This window comes from Pleurodeles waltl, chromosome 11 (assembly GCF_031143425.1).
Source record: "Pleurodeles waltl isolate 20211129_DDA chromosome 11, aPleWal1.hap1.20221129, whole genome shotgun sequence".
Taxonomy (NCBI): domain Eukaryota; kingdom Metazoa; phylum Chordata; class Amphibia; order Caudata; family Salamandridae; genus Pleurodeles; species Pleurodeles waltl.
Genome location: NC_090450.1, coordinates 536,274,046 through 536,287,424, shown reverse-complemented (window position 1 = coordinate 536,287,424; position 13,379 = coordinate 536,274,046). Strand labels below are relative to the sequence as shown.

General features: G+C 52.6%; 1 protein-coding gene across 1 annotated transcript in view; it reads right to left on the bottom strand.

The window, feature by feature from the left end:
* The window catches only part of BAG4 (BAG cochaperone 4), an 86,604-nt gene extending 83,927 nt beyond the window's left edge, over positions 1–2,677 (bottom strand). The window contains exon 1 of the mRNA XM_069213947.1: positions 2,313–2,677. Coding sequence (XP_069070048.1) covers positions 2,313–2,528 — 216 coding nt within the window. The 5' untranslated portion in view covers positions 2,529–2,677. The remainder of the gene's footprint in view (positions 1–2,312) is intronic.
* Between the last annotated feature and the right edge of the window lie 10,702 nt (positions 2,678–13,379).

The following is a 13,379-nucleotide window of genomic DNA, read 5'->3' as shown; positions in this document are numbered from 1 at the left end:
ACGGAGAGGCTTTTAGCTCCTTGAGGACGGTTCTTTGATGGTGATTTATTACCATATTTGGCAAGATGTGAGTAAACACATATTATTCACTATTTGGATAGTTTCCGGTTGTTCTCCCTATGGTCGAATTGTGCTGCATGAATAGATTTAAAACATGTGACAGTATAATGGTGTGTGTATTTCACTTTAAATGGCTTTGGCCATGTGACGTTTTCACATTTAAATAGGAGTGAAATTGGCGGCAAGGGTAAATTACCATGGCGTTCTACTGAGTGATTTCAAGGATCAGGAGGGTGGCTTGTCATGGCCACAGGAATTTGAATTGTATTGCATTGGTGAGTTGCAATGTAATATGAGCTTTTCTTTTCAGTTATTTAGGCTGAGCAATTGACATTTGATTAGAAACGTTTATGGGTGGTTTGCTAATAGAATAAGGGCTTTCTACTTAAATGCATGTTTTTGGCTTGTTAGGAATGTGATTTAGTATGTCTGGATGAGCTGATTTTAAACGCTGATCGGTCCTCCCTTTATGACTTCCTTGACCCTATTAACTGTTATGGTGTGTTTACCTTAGTCACAGAATTAAAATGCTATTTTTGTCTAAAAGACATTTTGTTTAACAACAAATGTTTTCATTAGATGTCAGCTTCTAAGTAAAAGTATGCTTTGAACTCGTTTGGTTTGGAGCATTCTTATCTGATATGGGGCATGTGATTTTGTAATGATATGCTACCGGTGTATGTTAAGAATATTTGGGGGCCGCATGTTGATGTAATAAAATTATACTGAAAGAAGTCGTAATTACGGATGGGGAATATGGATAAAAGGTTCCTTATTCAAGTCAACAATTTGTATTTTGTTTGATTTTGGAAATTAATTCAATGTTTTTTAGGTTGGTAATGTGTATTTTGCCATTGCCTTCTGCTCTTCTCTTTATTCCTGTCCCTAAAGGATCTGGATGTCTTGTGTAGTTGTTTTCATCACATATTCTAAATTATGGTGATGTGTGTTTTATATATGAAAATTGTGTACACTTTATGTATATTTATTTTACAGCCCTGAGGAAGTTCACATGTAGTGAATGAAACAAGTTGGCTGTTTTTCCTTTAGTTTATTAAAGTAAATAAAGACTGTGTTGGAGCATCGTGCCTGGATGATTCTACGTTTCCTTGAATTCCATTGGTGCCCTTACATCTATTATATGTACCCTGTTAAAGTTGTTAGGTGCACGAAAAACATGCTGGTTATTGTGGCATTGGGGAAATTGGTTATATTTCTGTGCCACTTGCTTTCTTGCAAAAATGAAAGTATTATATTAGTAATTTTCATGTTAACGCCGCTTATTTGATCTTCACTAGTTAAAATCTGTTCTTATGTGGAAATTTGTGTTAACTATTAATACGTAAACCGCTTTGTGCAGCCTGATATTCTTCTGTTACCGTGCTCAAATACCGATGGGTACAAATATACTGATAAAAAGGAAGCAGTAGGTATTTGAACCGCAACACATTGTAAGAAACCTACACAGTAACATACAGCAGAAGCCTTACATTTGGAAACTGAATTCTTGCTGTCAAAGTACCGAACGACATGAGGAAGCTCATGTTGCAGATAGGCTGTGCCTTCGGTTAACACGGAACAGCATGAGATCAAAACCAAGGGTGAGGTTGTTGTTGGTTGTGATATTAACCACTAAACTGGAGAGATAGCTGACATTTTCAATACGTTCTAGCTTGAGGGCAGATGTCACTGGCGACACGTGTATTAAGGCTCCATTTGAGAAGGAGTAACACCAACCAGACCACACTATTGTGAAGCCCCATCCACTTAACACGGAATCAGTGCAGTATGAGGAAACCTGCAGATCATCATACATTTCAGGACACATCATCAAATACTAAAAGATTAGTATGAATTTCCGCATGAAGCGGGAGATGCGCAAACGCTTGCGTCTTATGCACTGCTGCTGTACCGTCCTACCAGGTACTCCATCCTAAATACCTCACCGTCTATTGCCAGAATGCTCACTCACAGTAAGACTTCATCCAGACAACCGACATGAAAGGGCTGGAGCGCCGTTTCTATTCCAGCTTTCTCCATCAACCAAGACTTGGCCTTCGAAAGATTTCAGGATAATCGTGCCACTCACTGCCTTCATCTTGCTGCCCACTGCCTGCCTGTCAAAAGAAATCCCCGCTCTGCCTATTTAGCATTGCTACTCCCCTTGAGGCACCTTCACGTCTGACCTCTACCTTATCCATGAACCACACACCCAGTATCCATCACATTCGTGCCAGCTTCCTTCTACTCACCTGCTGCCCCCGGGCTCGACCCGGATCTCCCCAGCCATTACCCATTTCCTGCGGCAGCTGCTGGTGGTAGTAACCGGCGGGAACCTGCTGCCCCCAGTGCTGAAGAGGCTCTTGCCCCCCGCCCTGGGCTCGGCTGCCTAATGGCTCCACTCCGTAATACCCGTAGCTGAGCCCGGCCTCCCCGCCGCCAGCTCCTGGTCTCCGCAGAGCAGACATGGAGGACCGCGCAGCGCCCGGCTAAGTGCACTCGCAGCCTCCACCTCCTCAGGCTTTCCCTACGTTCTCTACAGCCAACACCGGGAAGACAGAAAGCTCGCGCATTATCTTCCTGCGCACGTACACTCTGAGAGGACAACCCGTACACTTCAGCCAATCGACGCTCATAACATCCGAGTGCGTGCGTTCCAAGCCTCGAAACAAGTTGAAAGTAAATTAACCTGGAAGCAGTAACTACCCTTAACGTGTTTGTCTCATACTTTCCTCCATTGAAAGCAGTCATGTTAAGGTCAGGCACAGCAACTAGAGCGGGTAAGTAGTTAGGTTAGGAAAGATCTGTGCTTGTGAAAAGACGTTTCATAAACGACAGTAAGCTATTGTAGCGTTGCATAGGAGCGTCCTAGCAAAAATAAAGACCCGACTCGCCGTTTTGTCATGTTTCACCACATGGCGCGTTGAAAGTTAATACAGAGATTTGTGGGACTACCCAGAAGTCCGTCCTGTACCACAACCAAGTAACCGATACACGTCACCGTTTGGTTATAGAAAAGAAGAGCGGTTACATCATTACCCTTGAGCTCACTTCACCACTTCCTTCATCCATGCAGGAACCAATTTGGTTAGGGCCGTCTCCCCTGCATCACTTCAAATGGGTTTTTGCTTGTTGCACTATGCACACTCATGCGATAAGCCCATACCATCTCTCTTACCGTCCTGATAACATCTAGACCACTGGTAACTGCCATCTGAATGGTACCTTTGACCATCCTGTTGACTCTTTCCACTATTCCATTACTCTGTGGGTTGTATAACAAGTTGCTTTTGTGCTTATTCCCATAAGATGTCAGAAAACTCTGCATCTCATGTGAACTAAGGTATGTACTGTTGTTAGTTATGATGACTAACAGAACACCCTCTTTACACATCACTTCTTCCAACAGTGCAACTATTTTTGGTGTTGATTTCCTTCATAAAATTAACCAATATCCACCTAGTGTGTGCATCCACAATTGCCATAGCATACCTCAACTCTCCTCTCTGTTCGTTCATAGGTCCAATGAAATTCATACACACTGTGTGACATGCTTTCCCTGAATCCTTTATGTGTCCTAAATCTATCTGCTTTCTACTCTCAGGCATTTTTTTCTTGCATATGCCACATTCAGCTACCCACTCATTTACTTGCTCATCCATTCCAGGCCACCACCACTCTGCTCTCAACCTTTTCTTCATTTTGAATTGGCCTAGGTGACCCTCTTGTGCCATCCCTACAAGTTTCTGACGTAAACCTTGAGGAAGGATACATTGTTCACCTCTCATGATCCCCATGTCTTCACAAACCAATCATTAATCCAGAATTTTGATGTAAGGCCTCACAGGAACTGCCACGGAACTCTCCCTTTTACCTCCCAAAAGGATTATATGTTTAACTTCCTTAAGCGTAGCATCAGACTCGATCTCCTTAACCCGTTCCTGCATGGAAATGGCATGCGCACCACTAAGTTGTAACACATCCATCACTGAAGCCACTGCGCCTTCATTTTCTTTTGTCAAATCTGCCGGACCGTCCACCTCCCTCCAATCCAAGGACATTCTGGACAAACAGTAGGCCTGACAATTTCTCCATCCCTGAATGTGTTCCACTGTGTAATTATACTCTTGCAGCGAACAGCTAGTCTAGCTAACCTCACAAATCCTTTACCTGCTCCATCCGGTAACAAGATCTTAACCAAAGGCTTGTGGTTGGTACTTATAATGAACTTTGAACCCCACAAGTAAGTCCTAAAATATTCTGTCCCCCATGCTGCTCCAAAAGCCTCATCCTCTATTACAGAATAGTTTCCCTCAGAGGTGGTTAGGGTCCTAGATGCAAATGCCACCATTTTCTCTTGTTTATTTTGTACTTGTGAAAGCACAGCTCCCAATCCTGTGGCACTTGCATAGAATAGACTTCAACCTAGTGTCAAATGTTTAAATATCAGCCCGCAAATTTTTCTTTGATACATTCAAAACACCTCTGTTGCTCCTCCTCCCACCAAAAATTAGCACCTTTCTCTTGTAGAAGCCTTAAACACTCTGGCGGTCATTACAACCCTGGCGGTCAGTGTTAAAGCGGCGGTAAGACCGCCAACAGGCCGGCGGAATTTATTTTGCAATTACGACCGTGGCGGAAACCACCAACAAAGACAGCCACTTTAACACTCCGACCGCCACGGCAGTACAAACAAACAGCTTGGCGGTCACCGCCAACAGACAGGCGGAAGACAAAGTAACGCCCACAGTATCACAACCTACCAATCCGCCACCTTTTCCGGGGCGGATTCACTGCGGATAAAAACACGGCGTAAACAGGATTTCGAAGGGAAAACGCTCACCTCTACACACCCCAAGGGGAACCAGGACACCATGGAGCCGGAACTCCAAATTCTCCCTGCGATAGTCTTCCTGCTCCTCTACCAGGAGCACGAATGCCGGCGGTGAAGACCACAGTGAGTACTGCACCTACGACAGAGGGGAAGGGGGAGGGAAAAAACAGGGATACACACACGCAACACCCCAACACTCACCCACTACAACACACACACTAATACATATTAATACATGATAGTTACACCCCCCAACCCCCGAAAGAATGCAAAGACAAAAGCAAATGAGTGCAACCATTGTTATATATTAAAATCAAGTAGGCAAAAATATATATATACACCATAAACAAAATATACACCAAGCATAGTAGTCCAGGTAGTGCTCCAATTAAGTCAGTGGAACACTGGGCCCACACGGTATGGGCGAGGCCCACACAAGATTCCCAACCATGACGGAGAGAACACTGCAGGGGCATCAGAGAGCAAGAAAACAGGCACCTCAGGGGGAGGTAAAGGGGGGCACCTCAGCTGGTTGAGTGCACGACGCCAAATCCACGAGAGGGCCACATGCCCACAGTTCAATCCAGGGGAGTGCAAAGCCACAGTCTCTCAAGTCTCTACAGTGGGTGGGTTGCCCACTCTTCCATCCTGGGGAGTGCAAAGCCACAGTCTCTCAAGTCTCTACAGTGGGTGGGTTGCCCACTGTTCCATCCTGGGGAGTGCAAAGCCACAGTCTCTCAAGTCTATACAGTGGGTGGGTTGCCCACTGTTCAATCCTGGGGCGTGCAAAGCCGCAGTCTCTTAAGTCTCTACAGTGGGTGGGTTGCCCACTGTTCCATTCTGGGGAGTGCAAAGCCACAGTCTCTCAAGTGGATAACAGTCTCCACTGGTTCTGGAGGAGGCATTGTGCCCAGAGTACTTCATCCTGCTAAGGACAGAGGTAGTGGATGTATCTCTCCACTGGTTCTGGAGGGGGCATTGTGCCCAGAGTGCTTCATCCTGCTAAGGACAGAGGTAGTGGATGACAGTCTCCACTGGTTCTGGAGGGGGCTTTGTGCCCAGAGTACTTCATCCTGCTTGTGACGGACTCAGTAGCGTCAGTGCCCTTGGCGGTCATGGGTCAGCGGTGCTTGAGGCGGCGGTGCCCTGTTCAGCGGTGCTTGGAGCGGCGGGGGCCTGTTCAGCAGTGCTTGGAGCGGCGGTGCCCTGTTCAGCGGTGCTTGGAGCGGCGGTGCCCTGTTCAGCGGTGCTTGGAGCGGCGGTGCCCTGTTCAGCGGTGCTTGGAGCGGCGGTGCCCTTTTCAGCGGTGCTTGGAGCGGCGGTGCCCTGTTCAGCGGTGCTTGGAGCGGCGGGCTCCTTTGCAGTGACTCAGCTGCTGGCGGTCCAGCGGGGCTTGTGCTGGCGGTCCTCTCTAGCCCAGCGGGGATTGTGCTTGCGGTCCTCTCTAGCCCAGCGGGGCTTGTGCTGGTGGTCCTCTCTGTCCCAGAGGGGCTTGTGCTGGTGGTCCTCTCTGTGCCAGCGGGGCTTGTGCTGGTGGTCCTCTCTGTCCCAGCGGGGCTTGTGCTGGCGGTCCTCTCTATCCCAGCGGGGCTTGTGCTGGCGGTCCTCTCTGTCCCAGCGGGGCTTGGGCTGGCGGTCCTCTCTAGCCCAGCGGAGCTTGTGCTGGCAGTCCTCTCTGTCCCAGCGGGGCTTGTTCTGGCGGTCCTCTCTAGCCCAGCGGGGATGATGGCGGTGGCCTCCTGGGCAGAGGGGATGATGGCGGTGGCCTCCTGGGCAGCGGGGATGATGGCGGTGGCCTCCTGGGCAGCGGGGATGACGGCTGTGGCCTCCTGGGCATCGGGGATGACGGCTGTGGCCTCCTGGGCAGCGGGGATGATGGCGGTCTCCTCCGCCGTGTTGCTCTTCCCAGACTTTCATGGTTTCTTGTGGCCCTTCCCCACCTTGGAAGGTGTCGCAGCTGACTCCACACTCCCACCGAGACCCCTGGGAGCGGCTTTGGTGGCTGGAGTCTTCCCCCTCTCCCGCCAGGCACTGGCCAACTTTTGATGCTTCACAAGTGGGGGACTGTCTGTGCTGTGGCTCCGTGCCACACTGGCTGCCCTGGTGGCCGGTGCACTCCAGATTCCGGTGACTACAGGCACCACTGGTCCCGGAGATGTTGTGGCTGAGGTGCTAGTTCGGGACCTAGGAGACGGACGGGGTGGGGGAGGTGTGGGAAAGAGGTTAAGGTTGGACAGGAAAAGTTTTTGGGAGACACTGGGACGGGTAGCTGGCGGGGGTTTGGGATTGGAGAAAGAGGTTGTGGTTGTAGGAGGTGTTTGTTTGCTGACTTTGGGTGAAGGTGCATGCGCTGGAGGCTGTCGTGAGGTGGATGGCTGTTGGGTGGGTGTGTGCCTGCATTTGTGTATCTTGGGAGGTGGCGTCACAGACACACTGGGAGAGGACACAGGGGACGTGTGAATGGTAGTGGGGGTGGTGACTGCACGTGAGCGGGGTGTGGTGGTGTGTGTGCTGGTGATGGCAGTAGTGGCTGTAGAGGTAGTGCATGCAGATGTGAGTGTAGACGAGCCTGGGAGGGAGGAGGGAGACGAGGAGGAGGGGGACACAGTGGAGGCAGTGGATGTTGCTATGTCTGCATGTGTGTGATGCTTGCGTGAGTGCCTGTGGGATGTGTGGTGCTTATGTTTGCCTGAGCTTCCCTTGTGTGTTGACGTGTGCATGCTGGTCTGTAGGTGTGCTTGTGATAGGTTGGGGTACAGGGGATTGGGTCTGGGTGGAGGAAGTTGGAGAGGGGAGGCTAGAGACAGGGACAATGGCTGCCATCAGTGCTGAGGCCAGAGTCTGAAAAGCTCGCTGAAGGGACGCCTGACCAGAATGAATGCCCTCCAGGAATGCATTGGTTTGTTGCAACTGCCTTTCGACACCCTGGATGGCATTCAAAATGGTAGACTGCCCAACAGTGAGGGACCTGAGGAGGTCAATGGCCTCCTCACTGAGGGCAGCAGGGGTGACTGGGGCAGGGGCTGAGGTGCCTGGGGTGAAGGTGATGCCCACCCTCCCGGGTGAGCGGGCACAGGTCAAAGGCTGAGGGGCTGCTGGCAGGGCGGTGCTGGTAGGGGGGGTGGCGGCTGTACCTGTAGATGTGGGGGGCACAGATGTTGCCGCCACCACAAGGGAGCTCCCATCAGGGGACGAGTCCGTGTCGCTGGTCTCAGCTCCTGTCCCCGCCGTGGAGCTCCCCTCGCCCTCCGTCCTACTGGTGAAGTCCGAGTCCGTAGTGTGGCCCTCCATGGCCATGTGGGATGCAGCCCCCTCGTGCTCCTGTGCCACTGCTCCGCCACCTGATGATGCTAATGCACACAAGAACAGGGAGACCACAAAAAGGGGGGTACAACAGAAGAAAGACATGTTGAGTGCATGCATTACCGCTACTTTTGGCGGACACGACAGACACACAAGCCCCCTGCACTATGCCGCGCTCTTGGGCTCCACTGTTCAATTCCTGGGAAATGGCCTACTAGGCTATGGACGACATCTGCACACATGGATGACACAGGTGCATGACTAGGTGTACTTGGCACTCTACTGAGGTGGGGGGGGTGCCACATGGCCTGCCTTACGGCGGGACCTTGCCCACAGAACTCGCCCTGGCCTAGGGAAACCCACAGCCCACCTCCCCCACCCAGACCCCTCCACTGCACGCAAAATCAGCAGGATGAGAGTGTACTCACCCCCTTGTGGCTGCTGTGATGCCCTCAAGCGCCCATCCAACTCCGGGTAGGCCACCGCCAGGATCCTGAACATCAGGGGGGTCATGGTGCGACGGGCACCCCTCCCACGTTGCGAGGCCATCCCCAGCTGAGCCTCCGCCGTCTTCTTGCTCCAGCGGCGAATGTCCTCCCATCTTTTCCGGCAGTGGGTGCTCCGTCTGTGGTAGACCCCCAGGGTCCGGACGTCCTTAACGATGGCACGCCAAATATCTTTTTTCTGGTGGGCGCTGACCTACATGAATTGTACATGTGGAAGAGGAACTTATTACCAACTGCACCGTCACAGTTCATTGGCCCCCATCCCTACCCTTGCCATGTGGCACATGCACTCACCGTTGTTTCATGCACGCCGCAATCTCCCCCCCTCTCTTACATCCACCCCACTCCACACAGGCATAGCCCATACAGCATGCTCCCAGTGTACTTACCTGTTTGTCTGGAGGACCGTAGAGTAGCGTGTACTGGGGTAGGAACCCGTCCACGTGTTTGTCCAACTCCTCCGATGTGAAGGCAGGGGCCCTTTTCTCCAGACGCACGAGCCATTGTCTCTTCCAGACCGAGGTCACAGCAGCACTTGCAGTGTAGGTCCTCTCCTGTCGAAGATCAGGTATCGAGTGATTGAACAGATAGAAAATGGCGGTCACGTCCGCGGCGGTGCGTACCGTCACCGCCGGCGTACATCGTCATTGGCTCCTGGGACCCATAGGGTCCAATGTTAACCAATGCAGCATTGCGCCGCGGTCTTCAACCGCCTACCGCAACAGTGTACAACGCCAGCGCAGTTACCTCACATCCAATTGTCCCACTTTACAGGTCAGGCAGCCGCCATTTCAGGGGCCCACATGGCTTCATTTTTAACTGCGTCACACATACCTAGGCCTAGACTCAACACACATACAGGCCACTTTTTGGATTATGATTGGTGTTCTGTGTAAGCTGTGGGTACGTACGTCTGAGTTGTTTGACTCTGTGCTCGCTGTTGTCCTTCATAGGCACCGTCCGCTGGGGCATGTGAGGAGATGGCACCATCCTCTGGTGTACCGATCGTTGGTGGACCTGTCGACAATGGAGGAAAGACATGTGATCATCACTTACAGGCTTGACTGTGCCACAATCCAGGAACTGTGTACCCAGCTGGAGCCAGACCTGATGTCAGCTATCTGCCATCCCACAGGAATCTCCCCTTAAGTGCAGGTGCTGTCAGTACCCCATTTCCTTGCAAGTGGGTCATTTCAAACAACAGTGGCCATAGCATCAGGGATGTCCCGGCTATGTTTTCCAACGTGTTGTCAATCAATCAATCAATCAATCATGGTATTTGTAGAGTGCGCTACTCACCCGTGAGGGTCTTAAGGCGCTGGGGGGGTGACTGCTGCACGAAGAGCCAGGTCTTGAGGCGCTTCCTGAAGGCAAGGTGGTCCTGGGTAGTCCTAAGGTGGGCAGGGAGAGAATTCCACGTCTTGGCTGCCAGGTAGGAGAAGGATTTCCCTCCAACGTTGGTTCGGCAGATGCGAGGGACGGCGGCGAGAGCGAGGCTGGTAGAACGAAGTTGACGGGTGGACGTGTAGAAGGCGAGCGGCTGTTGAGGTATTCAGGACCGTTGTTGTGAAGGGCTTTGTGTGCGTGGGTGAGGAGCCTGAAGGTGATCCTTTTGTTGACGGGTAGCCAGTGCAGGTGTTTCAGGTGGGCTGAGATGTGGCTGTGGCGGGGTACGTCGAGGATGAGGCGTGCAGAGGCGTTTTGTATGCGCTGAAGACGTTTCTGAAGTTTTGCGGTGGTTCCTGCGTATAGGGTGTTTCCGTAGTCCGGGTGACTTGTGACAAGGGCGTGGGTCACAGTTTTTCTGGTGTCGGCGGGGATCCAGCGGAAGATCTTTCGGAGCATGAGAAGTGTGTGGAAGCAAGAGGACGAGACGGCGTTGACTTGCTTGGTCATGGTGAGAAGGGGGTCTAGGATGAATCCGAGGTTGCGTGCGTGGCCTGAAGGGGTCGGTGCGGTGCCCAGGGCCGTGGGCCACCAAGAGTCATCCCAGGCGCACTGGGAGTTTCCGAGGATGAGGACTTCCGTCTTGTCTGAGTTCAGCTTTAGGCGTCTGAGCTTCATCCATTCTGCGACGTCTTTCATTCCATCCTGTAGGTTGGCTTTGGCGGTGGCTGGGTCTTTGGTGAGGGAGAGTATCAGCTGGGTGTCGTCGGCGTAGGAGATGATGTTGATGTTGTGTTTGCGAGCAATGTTGGCGAGGGGGCTCATGTAGACATTGAAGAGAGTAGGGCTGAGCAAGGAGCCTTGCGGGACGCCGCAGATGATCTCGGTGGGTTCCGAGCGGAAGGGCGGGAGGTAGACTCTTTGGGATCGGTCCGAGAAGAAAGAGATGATCCAGTCCAGGGCCTGTCCTTGGATTCCAGTGGAACGGAGGCGGGTTATTAGGGTGTGGTGGCAGACGGTGTCGAAGGCAGCCGAGAGGTCAAGGAGGATGAGTGCGGTTGTTTCTCCGTTGTCCAGCATGGTTCGGATGTCGTCGGTGACTGCGATGAGGGCGGTTTCCGTGCTGTGGTTGGCCCGAAAGCCGGACTGGGAGGGGTCGAGCAGGTTGTTGTCTTCGAGGAAGTTGGTCAGTTGCTTGTTGACGGCCTTCTCGATGACCTTGGCCGGGAAGGGGAGGAGCGAGATGGGGCAGAAGTTCTTCAGGTCGTTGGGGTCTGCCGTAGGTTTTTTCAGGAGAGCGTTGACTTCCGCGTGTTTCCAGCTCTCGGGGAAGGTGGCAGATGCAAACGAGCTGTTGATGATGCTCTGGAGATAGGGGGCGATGATGGCGTCGGCTTTGTTGAAGATGTGATGTAGGCACGGGTCCGAGGGGGCGCCGGAGTGGATGGTGTTCATGGTGGTTCTAGTTTCTTCAGTGCTGATGGGTGTCCAGGCGTTGAGGGTGATGGTTGGGGCTGTGAGTTCCGTGGTGATTGGCGGGGTCTGTGGTCCGAAGCTGTCGTGTAGGTTGGTGATCTTTCGATGGAAGAAGGTAGCGAGGGAGTTGCAGAGTTCTTGTGAGGGTGTGATGGAGTTGGAGCTGGCGTTGGGATTGGAGAGCTCTTTGACGATGTTGAAGAGTTCTTTGCTGTTGTGGGTGTTCTTGTCCAGTCTCTCTTTGAAAGATGCTCTTTTGGTGGAGCGGATCAGCTGGTGGTGTTTGCGGGTGGCGATTTTGAGGGCTGACATGTTTTCTGCAGTGTGTTCTTTGTGCCAGGTTTTTTCGAGGGTACGGCAGGTTTTCTTGGATTCTTTGAGGGCGTCTGTGAACCAAGGAGGTTTCCTTATATTGGTCTGTTTTGGGTGGCTTCTGAGGGGGCCGAGGTTGTCGGCGCTGTTGGTGATCCACTGTGTGAGGCTGAGGGCTGCGTTGTTGGCGTCGGAGGTGATGGCAGGTTGGTTATGGCTGAGAGTGGAGAGTAGCTGTTCTGTGGAGATTTTGTTCTAGGGTCTGCGGGTGATAGGTTGTGTGCGAAGGCGGTGGGTCTTGCGTCTGAAGGTGAAGTGGACACATCTGTGGTCGGTCCAGTGTATCTCGGAGGAGTGGCTGAAGGATACGTGGTTGCTGGCGGAGAAGATGGGGTCGAGCGTGTGTCCAGCGGTGTGGGTGGGGATGTTCACCAGTTGCTTGAGTCCGAGGTTGTCGAGCAGGGTGGTGTTGTTGGTGTCGTTGTTCTTTTCCAGATGGAAGTTCAGGTCTCCAAGGAGGATGTAGTCTGGCAAGGCTAGGGCGTACGGTGAGATGAAGTCTGTGATGGATTTGCTGAATAGGGCGCGTGGGCCAGGGGGCCTGTAGACAAGAGTTCCTCTGAGGGTGGTCTTGGGGTCGGTGTGGATCTGGAAGTGCATGTGTTCGGCAGCGAGGAGGGTGTCTTCGGTGGAGGTAGTGACGTTGATGGAGCTCTTGTAAATGATGGTGATTCCTCCTCCGATTTGGTTGGTGCGGTCTTTCCTGGAGATCTTGTAGCCGTCAGGGATGGCTAGGGCGATGTCGGGGGCTGATGAGGCATTCATGCAGGTCTCAGTGATGAAGGCGACGTCTGGTGCAGTAGAGTCTAGGAGGTCCCGTAGTTCCATGGCGTGTTTGTGGAAGGAGCGTGCGTTGATGAGGATGCACTTGAGGTGGTTGCTGGAGTGTGGGCTGGTGGACGGATTGCAGTCGCGGTGGAAGGTATGCTGGCATGTATGACAGGCGAAGGGTCCATGGGTGCGTTTAGGGCTGGCTTGGTAGCAGTTGGTAGTTCGTCCGGGGTTGAGTGCGTGGAGGGAGGCGGCGTCGTAGCTAAGCTGGGGGTATTGGGAGCGCCGGGGTTCTGGCGCTGGGCGCGGTCCAGGCGCGGACGGGCGCAGACGGGCTTGCCTTTGGCGCGTCAGTGGCGCGGCCGCACAGTGGCCGCCATAAGACGGAAGAGGGGGAGGCGGGGTCAGCTGGGAGGGGGAGTAGCGAATGGAAGCGGGGGGCGGGGCCGCACGGGAGGCAGCGGCGTGAAAGCGGGAAGGCAGGAGGGGGGAGAGCGGGGGACAGAGAAGCGTCCGGAGAGAGGAAACAGGCGGGAAGGAAAAAGGACCACAGGAGATAAGGCACGACAGGAGATAGAGTAGTAGATAGAGAAAAAGATAGCGTACAACAGGAGAGGAAAAGGGAGAGCGAAGATAGCACAGCAGGAGAAGAAAACGGAGCGAAGAGGGTA